The following is an 18,393-nucleotide window of genomic DNA, read 5'->3' on the forward strand; positions in this document are numbered from 1 at the left end:
TTCTGAGACAGGGTCTTGCTCTGTCACCCAGGCTGGAGGGCAGTGGCATGATCTTAGCTCACTGCAGCCTTGACCTACCTTGGTTTTACTCTATATTTGAAGCAGTATTTTTTCAGACTTCAATGTACCACAGTCATTGTTTTTGAGACCCATCTGAGATCCTGATTCATTATGCTTGGGGAGAAGCCCATGAGTCTACATTTATTAACAAGCACACCTGGTAATTCATCTGTGGGGGTCTTGGATAGATCGTCTTTGAAGAACACTAAGTAAAGTGAGCTCAGGATTAAAATTCCAAATTGAATGATGACAGTTCTCGTTGGGGGCTTGAAAGAAGTTGAAATGGAGAGAAAATTTCAGAAGTGCAAATAAATATGTAAACTATCTTCATAGCAAAACCCTAATTTCTAAACAAAAAATCTAACTATAATATATCTTTTTAAATTTTAGTAGTGGATTTAAATGTTTGAGACATGTGGTATAAAAAGCTGTGTTTGTTGTTTAGGAATTTAGAAGCTCCAGAGATGCCAGTATATTCTGTAAAGGGCCATAAAGAAATTATAAATGCAATAGATGGTGTAGGTGGACTAGGAATTGGAGAAGGAGCACCTGAAATTGTGACTGGCAGCCGCGATGGTGAGTCAATGTATTCTATGTATTTTATCTATTTATTTTAATGGGAATCTCTATGTAACAGTACGTCCTCTCTGAGTAAAAATCCCCTTTGGTCACCTTGACTCCCTAAATCTAACAGTCTTGCTTCTACTTCTTTAACAGGCAAGTTTGATTGCTTGTCCCTTGATTGTTTCAGACTTTTGGGTATTTTGAGATAGATTCATAGCACTTAATACTATTTTAGTGTCGAACTGGTTCAACCACTAACAATGATGGTTTCCTCTGAACCTTGAAGGATTTAAAATGTCTTTACAGGTTTTTGAGGCAGCTGACAATATAATGTGGGTGGTAGCTTTTCATTTTCTTTTTTTAAGAGGCAGAATTAGTACTTGTGAAAATTGTCATATTGACAGCTGGTTGAAAACTGAAGTTCTGTGATCCATCCACTAAGCATTATAGAGAGTTGCAAGGGCACCAGCTCAGCTCTTCCACTGTGCAGTGACCAGCAAGGGCCAGGTCTTTTGGTGTCCAAAGTGATACTGCATGACTTTAAGAGAGTCAAAACTTTTGTTGTTGCACAAGGGGTACATGAGAAATTTGGTACCTGTTGTAATTGATTTGGCCAATTATTTAGTGGCTGCTCAAGACCATGAGGAAATTACTTTAAAAGAAAAATGACATATAATTTCCTAATGGGTTCTCAAGAGCAGCTGTGTTTTAGAAATCACTTATTTTTTTAATCATAAAAGCAATATTGAGTATAGAGGGGAAAAATAACATTCAATCTACCACACTACCACAACCATTAGATTCTTTTCTTTTCCTTTTAGGTCTTATATATAATTTTGCATAGTTATAAGTATGAATATGAATTTATATCTTAGAAACTTTTTTCATTTAATGTTTTGTCATATGCAAATATTTCTGTTTCCACAATTATTTTAATGATTATGTAATATTACATCATATGACTGTGCTTAACCATTCCTCTATAATAAGCCTTTGGTTTGCTTTTTTTGTTGTTTTATGAGAGTGGCTTAAAAATAATGAGTAAATGAATATTGTCATATATGTATCTCTTTTGGAATAAACATTTTATGGTTTTTTAAAAAATGTATTGGGCCAGGTGCAGTTGCTCACACCTATAATCCCACAATTTTGGAAGGTCGAGGCAGGTGGATCACTTGAGGCCAGGAGTTTAAGACCAGCCTAGGCAACATGGTGAAACCCTGTCTCTACTAAAATATAAAAATTAGCCACATGTGTTGGCGTACACCTGTAATCCCAGCTACTCGGGAGGCTGAGGCACAAGTTTTGCTTGAACCTGGCATTTGGAGGTTGAAGTGAGCTGAGATCACGCCACTGCACTCCAGCCTGGGCAACAGAGTGAGACTCCATCTCAAAAAAAAAAAAAAAAAAAGCGTTTAAAATTTATTGGCAAATGTTCTGAAGTACCTATTTATAGTCAGCTACAGTAGATGAGGTAGATTTCCAGTCTACCCCATCAGCAATGATTTCCTTTTTTTCTTTTTTATTTTATAGACAAAATGGTATTCCATTCCAATTTGTGTTAACTTTTTTCTCTGTTTACTAGTTAGTTTTGTTTTATGAATAGTCTATGTTCTTTGCTTATTTAACTATTGCAGACTTACTGTAAATTTATCAATTTGTATAAATCCTGTAGAGAAAGATAATCTCTTATCTCTATATATGGGATTTTTTTTTTTTTTTTCTGTTTAAAACCTACTTTTTCTGGGTGTAGTGGCTCATCTCTGTAATCCTAGCTCTTGGGAGGCTGAGGTTGGAAGATGGCTTGAAACCAGCTTGGGCAACTTAGGGAGATCCCATCTTTATGAAAGCTTTTAAAAATTAGCCCATTGTGGTGGTGTAGTCCCAGCTACTTGGGAGGCTGAAGTAGAAGGGTCTCTTGGACCTAGGAGGTCGAGGCTGCAGTGAACCATGATCACACAACTAGATTCCAACCTGGGTGACAGAGCAAGACCCTGTCTCAAAATAATTAATAAATTAAAAGTAAAGCAGCCTCTTAATGATCAACTTTATTTTATCCCTGGAAATATATCTAATGTTGTACTCCACCTTTCCTGAGTTATTTTCCTTTTAAGGATTTTTTGTTTGTTTGTTTGTTTTTTGCCCTTTTCCTATTCTCTCTCAGGTATGTGCCTTTGAGCTGCTTTATTACATGCAATTGCTTTTCTTGTAGGTAATGACACTAGTTTAGTAAGTACGTAGTCCCGTAACATGAATTAAAACAAGGGAGCCGAAATTAAATTGGGAATTTATTTGTTAATTTTATTTGACATTTTCCTTTTCACTGTTGCCACAGGAAAAATAATTGTATATGAAGTTGTATTCTAGGCGGGGCACGGTGGCTCACACCTGTAATCCCGGCACTTTGGGTTGCTGAGGCAGATGGATCACCTGAGATTGGAAGCTTGAGACCTGCCTGGCCATTGTAGCGAAACCTTGTCTCTACTAAAATAAACACAAAAATTAGCTGGGCGTGGTGGCATGCACCTGTAGTCTCAGCTACTTGGGAAGCTGAGGCGGGAGAATGGTTTGAACCCGGGAGGCGAAGGTTGCAGTGAGGCAAGATCGCGCCATTGCACTCCAGCCTGGGTAACAGAGCAAGCAAGACTCAGTCTCAAAAAACAAACAAATAAAAATAGTATTCTAGAACTCATATAAGAAACCATTAATTCGAAGTTAGAGTGTATACATGCCAATGGTTAAACGGGTGGTAAGGAGAAAAGTAAAAAGTAAAACAACACTGGTATTTTCCCTAATAAATAACACATTTATTTTAGGCTCATGATTTGAATTCTATAATATTCACATTTGCCTTGCCAGTCTTCACTTGTAGGTAACTTAGGAACACTTGTTGGCTTTTCTGTATATCTGTTAATTTGGAAATCAAGTCAGATAGTCACATATGGGTTATATCGCTGATATTAAATACAACTTACTCAATTAGAAGTCAAAACAGTGTGAATATTTTCACATGTCATAACATCTGTCATATTGCCACAAACACAGGAAGCCATAGAAGAATGTAGAAAAGAAACATGATCGTTCAGTTTTGAATTTTTGCCAACTCACTTTTATGCATACCAGGAACTGTGAAGGTGTGGGACCCAAGGCAAAAAGATGATCCTGTTGCTAATATGGAACCTGTACAAGGAGAAAACAAGAGAGACTGTTGGACTGTGGCATTTGGTAAATTATGGAAGAATTCTTGCTTTTGAATTATCAGATAGTGAAAAGCACAGTGCTGCAAGAAATTCCTAGTAGTCTCTTTATAATCTGTTTTGTCAGTTATTCTACTAGTTTACTAAGGCAAATATACATGGTGGTTAATGTCAACCTCTGGGGCCTGGGTTTGAATTCTTACCTGCTACTTATTGGCTGTGTGGCCTGGAGCAAATTACCAAAGTTCCCTGTTCTTTGGTGGTTTCATTTTTAAAATGGAATTAATAATAGAATTTACTTAGTTGTGTTGTCGTGAGGATTCAATAAGTTAATTACATGTAATGTGCTAAGAATTGTGCTTATTATTATATGTTTCTGTTTAATTAGATCATATTGACCTAATTTAAAACCAAATACCATTAATGGGGTTAAGCCAAGCCTCAGTGCAAATGGTAACCTAGCAAACCATACATTATACTGTATACGGAGTATGTTTATTTTCTAGAAAATAGCTTGCCATTACAAAATTATTTCTTATACATTCTGATAACTGTGTTTCTTTATTAATTTACTTAAAATGAATATTGATTTTGTAAGATGAATTGACATTTGTCCTTTGACATGGTTTGGATCTATGTCCTCACCAAATCTCATGTCAAATTGTAAGCCCCAGTGTTGGAGGTAGGACCTAGTGGGTGGTGACTAGGTCATGAGGGCAGAGTTCTCATGAATAGTTTAACACATCCTCCCATATACTTTAAGTCATCCCTAGATACTACTTATAATACCTAATATGATGTAAATGCTATGTCAATCATTGTTGTATTGTTTAGGGAATAATGACAAGAACAAGAAGTCTGTACATTTTTAGTCTAGATGCAAATTTTTTCCCAAATATTTTCCATCCATGGTTGGTTGAACCCATAGATGCATGAACCCATGGATAGGGAGGACTGAAGGTAGAGGAGAATAATAGTAGGAATATCCTTAGAGATGGCTCAGGACCCTGGCCAGAGGTGTTAGGATGGCCTGAAGGTAGTTCTAAGTTTTTGACAGTTTTTGCAAGGAAGAGATGAAATCCAAGCTTTAGGAAAATGAACTAGTGGTATCTAGCGGGAGTGATGAGTGGCACAGGGAATATGAGTTCAGGAGCTCTTTGCAGTGTTCCAGGGAAGATCTAAGTTACAAGCACTGAGAAGGGAGCAGAGTGGATGATTCAGAAGGTAATATTATGCAGAATGCATAGAATTTGGCAATTTGGGGGATATGAAGAACAAAGAAAAAGATTATGTCCAAGGTGACTGAATTTTCAGGCTGATTGTGAGGTGAATAATGTCATTAATTGAAAAAAATTCTACAAGGGGTGGGATAGTTTGTCAGGCGAAATGATAAGGTCATTTGGGGACATCATGAGTTTAAGACGATAGTGTACCATCTAGGTGGGGCCCACAGTGGAAATATAGGGCTGGAGTTAATGAGAAAAACGAAGTCAGAGACAGTAGAGAATGAAGGCATTCGGATAAGATGCCCAGATAGCCTAGCACAGTGACAGGGGCCTCCTTCTCACTTAACACTCTTTACTCAGCAAGAGGTACTTGGAAAAAAATCCTTGAATTCCAGCAGGATGAGTTTACAGATTATACACTTACTTCAGGTATGATGATCCACACTACTAAAAATATGTCACAGTGTGCTACAGCTTATTTCAGATTTCCTTTTAAAGTTGGAGTCACACCGGAACAACATTTTTCAAGATAAATTAGTTTTAAAGTTTCTCTTTGCATTCAAATATAGTTACTGCCAAGAAAGCAATAGAAGTATAACTGTGTTTATTCTCGAGACCCCTCTGTACTTGAACTGTAGTTGGCCTGCTAGTCTTTGCAGATAGAGCATGAAGCATTTTCTTTAAATTGAATTCAGTAAATGCTTTCACATATCCCTTCAGCATGAAATTATAGCAAATGAGCTTATGTTAGTCCACTTTGCATTGCATTCCTTAATTACTATAAAGGAATGCCTGAGACTGGGTAATTTATGAAGAAAAGAGATTTATTTGGCTCATGGTTCTTCAGGGTATACAAGAAGCGTGGTACCAGTATCTGCTTCTGATGAGACCTCAGGAAGTGTCTGCTCATGGCAGAAGGCAAGGGGAGCAGGCATGTCACATGGCAAGAGAGAGGGGAGGAGAGAGGGGCCAGACTCCTTAACAACCAGACCTCCTGTGAACTAGGAGAGTGAAAACTCACTTATTACCGCAAGGACTGCACTAAGCCGTTGACAAGGGATCCAGCCCCTTGACCCAGCATTTCTCATCAGGCCCCACCTCCAATATTGGGGATCATACTTCAACATGAGATTTGGAGGGGACAAATGCTCAAATTCTATGAGAGATTTAAACAAAACAAAAAACTAATGGATATTGCATTAATAATTTTGATGTCCTGTCAAGATTGGTAAGATGGGATTCTACCCAGTGTAATTTTAAGGTCTGGTTTAGTATAAGTTAGGTGTGTAGGTTTGTTTTTTTTTAAGCAACCTTTGTAAGGATGCATTTATATGGATGTGAAATGTTGTGTCTTGATTTCCAGGCAATGCTTATAATCAAGAAGAACGTGTTGTTTGTGCTGGCTATGACAATGGGGATATCAAACTATTTGATCTCAGAAATATGGCATTACGGTGGGAGACAAACATCAAAAACGGGGTAAAGTACATGCTGATGTGTTTCGTTTCTCTGAGCACATTTCCATTCACCTCTGAACTACTACAGAAGGAACACCCCTCTATTAACTCATCTCAGTCAACCCCTCTACCAATGGTTCTTATCTTTTTGGGGCCAAACCCATTTGAGAATCTAATGAAAAACCTGGATCCTCTCTTCAAAAAGTGAGCTCACACTCACATGTGGTATGTACAATGTTGGGGGAGTCACCAGCCCCTTCAGCCTGTCTGCAGGCCCCTGTGGGCCATGTAGTAAGATATCAAAAGAAGCAAGTAAGAGGCCTTTTTATGCTAATATCAGAAAGCCTGAAACAGTAGTCACCTCCCCAGACACGCTCAGATTATTGGTCTCTGAGTTGTACACCTTTAGCAAAGAATATGGTTCCCTCTTGTTTTCTACTATCAGCCTTGACTTAACTGTTAAATAATGTAAAAAGTTAAATAATGATTTCCCAAAGGCATCCACTGAGCATGGGAACCCAACATAGTTTTGTTGATCTTACTAATGGAAAAAAAAATTTTTTTTTTGAGATGCAGACTTGCTCTGTCACACATGCTAGAGTGCAGTGGAGCAATCTCAGCTCACTGCAACCTCCACCTCCTGGGTTCAAGTGATTCTCCTGCCTCAGCCTCCCGAGTAGCTGGGACTACAGGTGCGCACCACCACGCCTGTCTAATTTTTGTGTTTTTAGTAGAGGCAGGGTTTCACTATGTTAGCCAGGCTGGTCTTGCTCTCCTGACCTCGTGATCCATACACTTCGGCCTCCAAAAGTGCTGGGATTACAGGCATGGGTGACCACGCCTAGCTGGAAAAATTTTTTTATGGTAAAAGTTAAAAGAGAAAATGATGGTTAGAGTGTTTTCACATTATCTGATCATTTTAAAGCTGTTTTACTTAGTATAAAAGAGCCTCCTGAGTAATACTGACAAGACGACCAATAATGAATATTCTCTGTTTTCAGGTATGTAGCTTGGAGTTTGACAGAAAAGACATAAGTATGAATAAGTTAGTAGCCACTTCTCTGGAAGGAAAGTTCCATGTTTTTGACATGAGAACACAGCATCCAACCAAAGGTTTTGCCTCTGTTTCAGAAAAGGTAAATATGAGAGAAATGTCTTTCTATGAAGAAGAATGATAGCTTAGTTTAGGCTAATAAATAGAATTAGTCACCAAGGTTTCTTCCAGGTCTTTATGTGAAGGGAGCTATTTTTGATATATTCCTGTGATATCTTGACAAGTTTTCCTGTGCAAAGAGTACTTCCCCAAAGTTTATCAACTTTAGACTTCTTGATTATAATAAAGATCTCAGTTAGGTAGGAATCTTATTTTGTAGTTTAGAAGCAATTAGAAGAAACCTAGCTGATGTTAGGAATTTGATCAACAAAACCTACCCTGGTGTTTCCTAATAAGTATATAATATTTGTGTTAATACCTGGCTATATACTTTCCAAAATATGACTGTGTGTGTGGCATCATTTCATTACACTTTATTTTTATATTCCAGTTTGCTGTATTACATGAAATTATTTAACACACTGAGTACTGTGATTAATGTATAGTAGATGTTCAAAAATATTTTATTTACTTATTTATACTTTGCCTTGCATTTGAGGTTGCTGAGAAGAAAATATGATATTATAGCATAAGACCAATAGACAAGGAAAGCAACACAAAGGGAAAATAATGCTTTAAAATAAAAAGATCGTTTCTGGACTGGGGGGGTTACAGAAAATTCATGCAGAAAGGTCCTGTCATTTACAAGAAATAGATTGGAAATGTGATTTGAGCTTCCTCAAGTATAAAAAGAAAGAAAGATCAGTTACAGATTCTTTGTTTTGATCAGATTAAAATGTACAAGTTGCTCAGGAAGTTAGAATGCACTCCTTTGCTTCTCTCTCTCTTGTGGATTCAGTAGGATTTCTTGAACTGTCCTATTTTGTCTCATTATTATTATTGTGTGTAAATTACTATCACTGCTTTATAAAAACTAAATTCTTAACAAGCTAGCTATAAATTAAAATATTGATTTGCTTTTGTCATTTCAGTATATAAGTATCAACAACATAGAGCACTTTACTAAATTGTTCCATGTATAATTTGCAACACATATTTCATTATCTGTAAATTATAGTGTCATCTCCAGTTTTTTTGTTTTGTTGGTTTGGTTGGTTTGGCTTTTTTTTTTTTTTAGACAGAATCTTGCTCTTCTACCCAGGCTGGTGTGCAGTGGCAGGATCATGGCTCACTGTAGTCTCAAACTCCTTGGTCAAGTGATCCTCCTGCCTCAGCCTCCCAAGTAGCTGAGAGTACAGGCACATGCCACCACATCTGGCTAATTAAAAAAAAAATTTTTTTTTGTAGAGACTGGGTCTTGCTGTGTTGCCCAGTCTGGACTTGAAGTCCTGGCCTCAAGTGATCCTTCTGCCTTGGCCTCCCAGAGCACTGGGATCATAGGCTTGAGCCACTATACCTGGCCCAAGGTATAGTTTTTAAAAAATTATATTTAGTTAACCCAGTAATTACTAAATCTGCCAAATAGATGACTCTGATGTATTTTAAGAGGTCATTCCTCCCCTTGCTTATTGTGTTTTTCTCAACTTCCTGAAGAAGAAGGGAAGTTTAAGCTACAAAATAAAATGTTTAGACAGCTTGAACCTAATCACTGGGAGACCATTACCCACTTAAAATGTGTATTTTGAGATAAGATTTTTTTTATCTGCTAATGATTATTCTCTCAAAAGATTATTGAAATCAAAGGTCAAGACTAATCACTCACTAAAATGTGGTATACCACGATAGCCCCACTGCTTCTACAAAGCAGCAACCATTCATTCATTCCCTCCTTCATTCATTCTCCCCGCCCTCTGTCTCTGTCTCTCTCCTAAGTTCCCCCTAGTTAATACAGTAGGGCCAGGATGGATTTACTGTCTGCTGTTGAGGTGCTAACGAACTGTTAACCCTCCAGTTGCTGGTTTTTAATCTTTTAGTCTAATGTGAATGATAAAGGCCTTAGCTTATTATGATTGTAAACATTGTCTATGAATCCTCATGGTCCTTATTTTGAAGACTGGACAAGTCAATGGCAATAAGTGGAAAATAAGGCTCTGGAGCTATTAGTTCAAATTCAGTCTATAAGAACTCTATACTTATTGCTTAGTTTTGCCATGGCTCTCAAACTGTTCCTAAAACTAAAGTGTATTTTTTTCAATTCAGTCTACATTTTTTGTATATATATATATATATATATATATATATATATATATATACAAAAGTATATATTTTTGTATTTTGAGTGTTTTCCCCTTCAGAATGAACTAGAGGTATTTAAATATGTAAAATCTATTTTCATAATGTATTTGGCACTATAAACTTAGATGGACTTTAATACCTGTCTTTTTTTAAATCCGGTAGAATTTTGTTTCGTAAAGCAATAAAGAAAAATGATGCTTGTTATAATTTCTAATGTGCTCCTATAAATCTCTATAGCTGTTATAAAGAGGTTCGCCAGAAAATAACCTTAATTACTTTTATAACCGTTGAAATTATAGTAGTAAAGCTTCTATATTTGCAGAGTTTCTCTTCCAGGGCACCATTTAGCATATAAACCAGTTGTGTGCCTCTCGTTCTGTTTAGGCTCATAAATCTACTGTATGGCAGGTCCGACACCTGCCGCAGAACAGGGAGCTCTTTCTGACAGCTGGGGGCGCCGGCGGCCTTCACCTCTGGAAGTAGTAAGTCTGCCAGTGCACACTGCTCCTTTTAAAGTTACTGTGGGTGTAAAGTAGGATTAGATTGAACATTTTGTCTTTTTTTTTCCTGCTTTGACTTAGTTCCTTTTGAAATGATTTAAAACTTCATGGTGTTATGTAACTTGTTTTCTAAGCATTTTGTATGACTAAACTTTATACTTAGTAAATATTAATCTTCTTATATTAAGTATATTTATCATTTTAGTTGTGTCTTCTAAGTATGAAAAAGTTGGCCCAAGAATTTTATCAGTCATTATCTTGAAATGATTAGAACACTCACTGCCTCTAATGATGGGAATAGGGTTCCTTGCCTCAGTTTAGATAACATCATTGTGATAGACCCCAGCAGACCCTGAGGCTCCTGATTGGCCTCCAGGAAAGACCTTATCACTGAGTTTGCTGTCTGCATATGTAGGCAGGGTGAGTTACAGTGAAGCTGTTACTATGCATGCTACTCTCTTAATCCCAAGGGCACTAATTTAGTAGATAATAGATCATTTAAAAGGTCTGATATCCCTGCTCAGGGTTGGTCTGTGAAAAGGAAAAAAAAGAAAAGAGAAACAAAAACTAAAGGTCTGATAAAAATTGTGAGTTAATGGTATTTCTGAATACTTTATTACCAAAACAATATGTACTTGGGGAAAGTTACATGTTTCTTAAACATCACTCAGGAAGAAAATAGCAAGCCCATAAGTGAAGGATATTTCAAAAATAAAGTTTAATTAATAATATAAGAAGAAAAACACCATCTTCAATATATGTGGGACCTTTACATTTACAAATTTCTTCTCTGTTAGCTCCTTAAAGAAGCTCGAAGGGGCTCTGAAAAACTAGGCTACAATTGGAAAGTTCTTGTCAAAGTACCGTGTACAGAGATATTGCTGACACAAAAAACAGAGTGAACGCGTTATTTTATTTTCTGACAGAGTCTCGCTGTGTTGCCCAGGCTGGAGCGCAGTAATGTGATCTCATCTCACCAGAGCCACCACCTCCTAGGTTCAAGCGATTCTCCTGCCTCAGCCTCCCAAGTAGCTGGGATTACAGGTGCCCACCACCACGCCTGGCTAATTTTTGTATTTTTAGTATAGACAGGCCTTCACCATGTTGGCCAGGCTGATCTTGAACTCCTGACCTCAGGTGACCTACCTGCCTCAGCCTCCCAAAGTGCTGGGATTACAGGCGTGAGCCACTGCACCTGGCCAGAGTATACGCTTTAGATTGAAACACTATGATTATGGCAAAACCCTGTCTCTACTAAAAATACAAAAATTAGCTGGGTGTGGTGACACACATCTGTAATCCCAACTACTCGGGAGGCTGAGGCAGGAGAATTGCCTGAACCTGGGAAGTGGAGGTTGTAGTGAGTCGAGATCACACTACTGCACTCCAACCTGGGCGACAGAGCAAGACAGAGTGAAAGAGACTTTGTCTGTCTCAAAAAACAAACAAACAAAAAACCAGTATGGTTTCTGTGAGTGAAAAGCAGAGAAAAAGCTTGAGGAGTTCTGGGAGAATGCTGGGTAGAGAGATCATTTGCTACGTTCCCTTCTCCTAGCACCTTTGTCCATTGTTCTTCCCTGATTCTTCCACTCCAGTCTCCTCCCCACATTAGGCTCTGCCAGTCCCCTTAGTGAAGCCGTGTGGTGGCACATCATATTTTACTTGGTGACCAAACTCTCTATGCTGCTTACTTGAAGAACTAGTCCCAGTTTTTGTTGTGATCCACACATGAATTTGTATTCCATGAGACACACAAACACTTTTGCAGCTGGAATTTTTTACTACAGTGGATTTAGTTCTATCAGTAAAGTTAGGTCTGTATGGAAATTCAAAGTTTAGCACAATGTAAACTTTACACCTAACCAGAACAGATGTCCAGTCTAATCTTCAAATTGGTTTGGAGTTTTGCTGTCAAGTATTGTACCAGCAAAGGGAATTGGTTTAAGTAAAATGATATTTAGCATTATTTTCATTTGCCAGTCTGCCTTGGAAGTAATGCAATTAAATTGTAAATATTTATTGCCCACTGAACCAAGAGCTCCTAGAAGAAGTTATCTAGTTATTCACGACTTGTTTTTTGAATGAGAAATCCCAACGTGCTGATTTTTTTTTTTTTTTGAGTATTTGAATCATACACACATATGCTTTTAAAACTTCAATAGATGATCTGGAGAGTTTAAAAAATCTTTATGTTATCTTTTAAATACTAAATAATTACAGCCTTTGCCAAGAGATATATGAAAGAAGTCTGTATTTATACTGTGTATTCATTTCAGTGTTTTATTTCTTTTAATCAAAATGATTTGTAGGGTTTGAGAGGAAGAGATCATCCACCTGTAGATTCTTCTTTCATTTCCATTCTGCTTCTGATTTGCTTTGTGCTTCTTATGTTCTTGGCCTTTGCTAGCATTTATGAAATACAGATGTTGTCATAATTAATAACTAGTAGATTTTAAAAGGCCTTCTGAGGAGTAATACTTTTATATTAGGAACACATCTCCATTGGGGAGGAGTGTTTTTTTAACCACCTTTTCAAATCAGATTAAATAGGATTTATCACTTTAACCCTCTGCTTTTCTTACTTTATAAATTTGTATTTTCAGCTGAAAAAAAATCAAATGTTCTCAGAACCACTTTTTTCTTTTTTGAAACAGTTACATTTAGGTTTAACATTCCACCCTGTGACACCTTCCCATAGAAGTGGTACACGAAAGGTCCTTAGGCTTGGATCTATGTAATGGAGCTCTGGGGTTAGAAGCTTGCATCAGTTTTTCATTCTGGAAGTGTTTAGATGAAGTTCTACAAATGTTACTTAATTTGCACATTGTTTGCCTGTGGTATCCCGCAGTCTAAATCTAGAGAAAAATTACAGTAAATAAAAGATTATCAAAAGCATCAAGTAAATGTATTAAAGAATGCTAGATCAACCTAGAACTTTCATATATTAAAAGAGAAAATATAGATACAGGCTGAACAGAAATGACTTTTAGAAGTTTTCAGTAGAACTAAAAATGCTCTTTTATAACACATTTTAGAGATAGGATTGATGTTGAAATTAGCTCTTTATTTGCAAACAACTCAATATTAGAAAGATTTTTAAAGTATTTATTAGTCCCAGTAACCAACTGAGAAGTAGAGTCATTGAAGTATATGTATAGAAATAAAATGGTGAAAGCTAAGATTTATGCCCTCTTACCATTTTGATCTTGTTTTCAGTGAATACCCTATTCAGCGGTCAAAGAAAGATTCTGAGGGAATAGAGATGGGAGTCGCAGGTTCTGTAAGCCTTCTGCAGAATGTTACATTGTCCACCCAGCCCATTTCAAGTTTGGATTGGAGTCCAGATAAAAGGGGCCTCTGCGTCTGTAGCTCATTTGACCAAACGGTGAGAGTGCTGATTGTTACGAAACTCCATAAAATTTGACTTCAAGACTAGACTTGAAACCTTCCAGAGGAACTCTCATAGAGTTTAAGATATGTTCTGGGATCCTCTGACCATCATTGAATAAAGCTGGATTTGGCCTATGACAAAAGGCCCCAGACACAAGCCTCTGGGCTAGCTGCAGCCTCTACCCGGGTGTGTTTGCCGACTTACTTGCTGCTGCACATGGGTGTCAGAAGCACCAAGTAAACTATCTCCGGGGCCACTTCCTTTCTTCTCCCTTCCATTTGTAAGTCAGTAGTTGTCTATAATTAAACATATTTTAAATGTGTTCTATGTCCCTGAAGTTCCATATTTTATCTTTATGCTTGTGTTTGTTTTACTGTCTATAATGTTGTGGTGGGAATAATTTCATTTGTTTTAGAGTTTGCCTTGGAAAAAAATTGAATTAACTTCATAAATACATTTTGGGAGATTTCATTGTCAGTAAGTTTCTGGACATAATATTATTGTATAAAATATCAAAATGGCACTGTTGGTCTAGGTTTGGGTAATTATTTTCAGCAATTTAATTCATAAAATGAAATGCTATGATTTATAAAGAGTGCTTTTTTATGTAAAATACAAAAATTGAATTGGTGAAACTTTTGGTTATTGACTGGTAAGTGATGGTGAAATGTACAAGATTGTAGGGGTTTTGTAGTCTTATTTTTGGTCAAACTTTATAAATGCATTTTATGAATAAACTTCTGTTTTTGAAATCTACAGAAGCTTTGATTCTGTTACCTTAACAGTAGTAATAAAGTTAACATTGTCACATCATTTTGCTTTATAAATGCTTAATTAGTAGTTCTGAATTCACTTTGTTTCTTTAATGTTCACCATATCTTTAGCTAAGCCTTTGGAATTACTGACTATCACACTTTCATTAAGCCCACCCCCCTGCCATTCAAGACAATGCAGCCACCTAAAACATTCGTAATATGTACAATTTATGTGATTTCTGGGGATCGTGGAGAGTCACTTGTTTGGAATATTAAGTTAAGACAATTAAGGTTTTTTGTTTTTGTTTTTGTGTTTGTTTTTTTTTTTTTAGTTTCCCATTATTTTATAGAATAGTGCTGTGGATATAATTATGAAAGTAAAAATTAAATTGAACTTTAAAAACTCTTATATCTGCTGGGGTTTTTTTAATTTGCAAAGAAAAAAATCAGAAAATTTGTGGAAGTCTCTCTTAGAACATTTGTATTTGGTAATAGAGTCAACAACAATAAATGCCTGTATTTTATTAAAACTAAGATGTCATTGATACCACTGATGCTATACCATTCAAGAGAACAGAGCCAACTAAAACATTCATAATATATAAAATTTATGTGATTTCAGGGAATCATGGAGAGTCACCTGTTTGGAATATTAAACTGAGAAAAGCATTTTTTTTTTTTTTCAAATGCTAAAACAAACACAAGTTTGTTTACAATTTTTTTTTTTTTTTTTTTTTTAAATACTGAGTCTTGCTCTGTCACCCACGCTGGAGTGCAATGATATGATCTCGGCTGACTGCAACCTTCACCTCCTGGGTTCAAGCAATTCTCCTGCCTCAGTCTCCCAAGTAGCTGGGACTACAGGCATGTGTCACCATGTCCCACTAATTTTTGTATTTTTAGTAGAGGAGGGGTTTTGCCATGTTGGCCAGGCTGGTTTCAAAGTCCTGACCTCGGGTGATCTGCCCGACTCAGCCTCCCACAGTGCTGGGATTATAGGCGTGAGCCACCATGCTCAGCCCCAAATGTTTCATAGAACAATGGGATATAACTATGAAAGTAAAAATTAAAGTGAACTTTTTAAAAAGCTTATATCTGCTTTTTTTTATTTGCAAAGAAGAAATGGAAAATTTGTGGAAATCTCTTAGAACACTTGTATTTGGTAATATAAGAGTCAACAACAATAACCTGTATTTCATTAAATCTAAGATGCCATTGATACCACTGATGCTAGGCTGGCATGATGATCTGCTGCCAGTGAAACTATGATAAAATGGTTTTTTAAAAAATCATTTAGTGTTTGCTTTGTATTAATTGAGTGTTCTTTTAATTTTATTTACACATGATTTTTTTTCCATTGTATATCACTTTTGTGCATCCTTAAAAAGAAAAATATATACAGGAGACTATTATTCTAAGTGAAGTAACTCAGGAATGGAACACCAAACATTGTATGTTCTCACTCATAAGTAGGAGCTAAGCTGTGAGGATGCAAAGGCATAAGAATGACACAGTGGACTTTAGGGACTCAGGGACAAAGGATGGGAAGGAGGTGAGGGATAAAAGACTACAAGTCAGGTTCAGTGTATACTGCGCGGGTGATGGGTGCACCAAAATCTCACAAATTACCACTAAAGAACGTACTCATGTAACCAAATACCACCTGTTCCCCCCAAAACTTATGGAAATAAAAAAAATATATACAAAATAAATTTGGTATGATATTCCTCAGATTCCTCCATATTTAGAGTTTAATTCTTTTAAATCACCTTTTGAATCAGAGCCACCAGTGTTGATGTTTTTCCTTATAATATTGTCCTTTGTGCATAAAAGTCTTGGTGATGCAGCATTTCTTTAAAGCATGTTCCAGTCATGTCTTCAGGGTTTTCTTTCCATTCACTGACACTTCTTCAGCATGTTTTTATGTACACATACATGCATGCAGGCAATGACAATTGTCAAGACCACTGCCTGCTGATCATGATTATTTCAGTTGTCTATTGCTTTATAGCAAACCACTGCAGACCTTCATGTCTTGTAACACTAATGATCATTTATTTTGCTGAGGAGTCTAGGATCTGGACAGGGTTCAGCAAGGAAGTCTCATCTATGCTCCATGTAATGTGAGGCAGGCTGCTCTACTGAAGGCTGGTGGACCTGCTTCACCAGCATGGCACTCACATGACATGCAAGTTGGTGCTGGCTGTTAGCTGGGACCTTAATCAGACCTGAGAAGCAGGGGCTGAGCTCACCACATGGCATGGGCTTCCTGACCATGGGCCAAGTTCCAAGGGTGAGCATCCCAAGACAAGGCCAGGCAGAAGCTATCTTGTTTTTCCGTGGCCTAGCTTCATCATTTATTGAGCATCACTTTGCCACACTCTATTAGTTGAGGCAATTACAACCTCCTGTCCCAAGTTCAAGGGGAGGGGAATAAATTCTACTTCCTTTTTGTGTGTGTGTGTGAGACAAGGTCTTACTCTGTTGCCCAGGCTGGAGTGCAGTGGCAACATCAGGTCTCACTGCAGCCTCGAACTCGTGGGCTTAAGCAATCCTCCCACCTCAGCTACCAGAGTAGCTAGGACTACAGGTGTGTGCCACCATGCCCAGCTAAATGTTAAAAAAATTTTGCAGAGATGAAGTAAATTCTACTTCTTGTTGGGGTCTTGGCTAAGTTCTGAAAGAGCATGTGAGCCAGACACAGTGGCTGACACCTGTAATCCCAGCACTTTGGGAGGACGAGGCAGGTGGATCGCCTGAGGTCAGGAGTTTGAGACCAACCTGGCCAACAAGGTGAAAAGCTCTCTCTACTAAAAACACAAAAACTAGCTGGGTGTGGTGGTGCACCCATGTAATCCCAGTTACTCGGGAGGCTGAGGTGGAAGAATTGCTTGAACCTGGGAGGTGGAGGCTGCAGTGAGCTGAGTTCGAGCCACTGCACTCCAGCCTGGGCAACAGAGCGAGACCTCATCTCAAAAAAAAAAGCATGTGAGACTTGAAATACTGTGACTATTTTTGGAAAAGGCAATCTCGTGCAGTGATTATAATATGCATCCTGGGCTGGGAACAGTGACTCAATACCTGTAATCCCAGCACTTTAGGAGGCCGGGGGAGTGGATCACGAGGTCAGGAGATTGAGAGCAACCTGGCCAACATTGTGAAACCCTGTCTCTACTAAAAAAACAAAAATTATCTGGGCGTGGTGGGGCGCACCTGTAGTCCCAGCTACTCAGGAAGCTGAGGCAGGAGAGTTGCTTGGACCTGGGAGGCGGAGGTTGCAGGGAGCCAAGTTCGCACCACTGAACTCCAGCCTGGCAATGCTCTCCTGCCTAAACAAAAAGAGAGACTCTGCCTCAAAAACAAATAAATAAAAGCAAATGTTGACTGGTGATTAAAATGATAAAATAATGATAACACAAGTAGTTAGGGGAAAAAAGTTCATCTTACCTCTGGCCTGTTTTCTAAAGGCATTGCTATTGATTAGGGTTAAGTTCAGCTGCAGGTAACTGAAAGCCCAAAATACAGATTTTTTAAATGTCTCTCGTCAAAATCTAGGTAGGTGAGATTTTGGCTGCTCTAGCAGCTCCATGGTGACCAGGCACTTGCTGCCCTGTGTCTTCTTTCCCCACCAGTCTCATGATGTATCTTTCAACTCATCATCCAGCTTGCCTGTTCCAGGCCAAGCCATCACATCCGCATTCCAGACGTCAGAAAAGTAGGAAAAGTAAGAAGAACACCCGGCCACTTTGAAGAACACTTTTGCTTGAATCCATTGGTCATGATTTAGTCATGTGGTCACACCTCTCGTAGTGAGACTGAGAAGGATAAACCTGACTGTGTGCAGTGATGTACCCGGCGGATGGGAGTTCTGGTACTGCGGAAGCAGGGAAAGGGACGTTGGGAGGCTAACTGGATTCCGCGGCGGCCTCACGGAGCAGTCAAGCACAGCCTCCC

At 38.0% G+C, this 18,393-nt stretch overlaps 1 protein-coding gene across 2 annotated transcripts in view; it reads left to right on the plus strand.

The window, feature by feature from the left end:
• The window catches only part of WDR92 (WD repeat domain 92), a 27,222-nt gene extending 12,698 nt beyond the window's left edge, over positions 1–14,524 (plus strand). Inside the window, exons 3-8 of one of the 2 annotated variants that reach the window (XM_017522107.2) lie at positions 506–636; positions 3,748–3,849; positions 6,411–6,526; positions 7,506–7,640; positions 10,178–10,275; positions 13,510–14,524. In XM_017522107.2, coding sequence (XP_017377596.1) covers positions 506–636; positions 3,748–3,849; positions 6,411–6,526; positions 7,506–7,640; positions 10,178–10,275; positions 13,510–13,717 — 790 coding nt within the window. In that variant the 3' untranslated portion in view covers positions 13,718–14,524. The remainder of the gene's footprint in view (positions 1–505; positions 637–3,747; positions 3,850–6,410; positions 6,527–7,505; positions 7,641–10,177; positions 10,276–13,509) is intronic. The other variant, XM_017522109.2, reaches the window with a different exon arrangement.
• Positions 14,525–18,393: the final 3,869 nt, after the last annotated feature.

The sequence above is a fragment of the Cebus imitator genome, unplaced genomic scaffold (genome assembly GCF_001604975.1).
Source record: "Cebus imitator isolate Cc_AM_T3 unplaced genomic scaffold, Cebus_imitator-1.0 Scaffold23, whole genome shotgun sequence".
Classification (NCBI taxonomy): Eukaryota; Metazoa; Chordata; class Mammalia; order Primates; family Cebidae; genus Cebus; species Cebus imitator.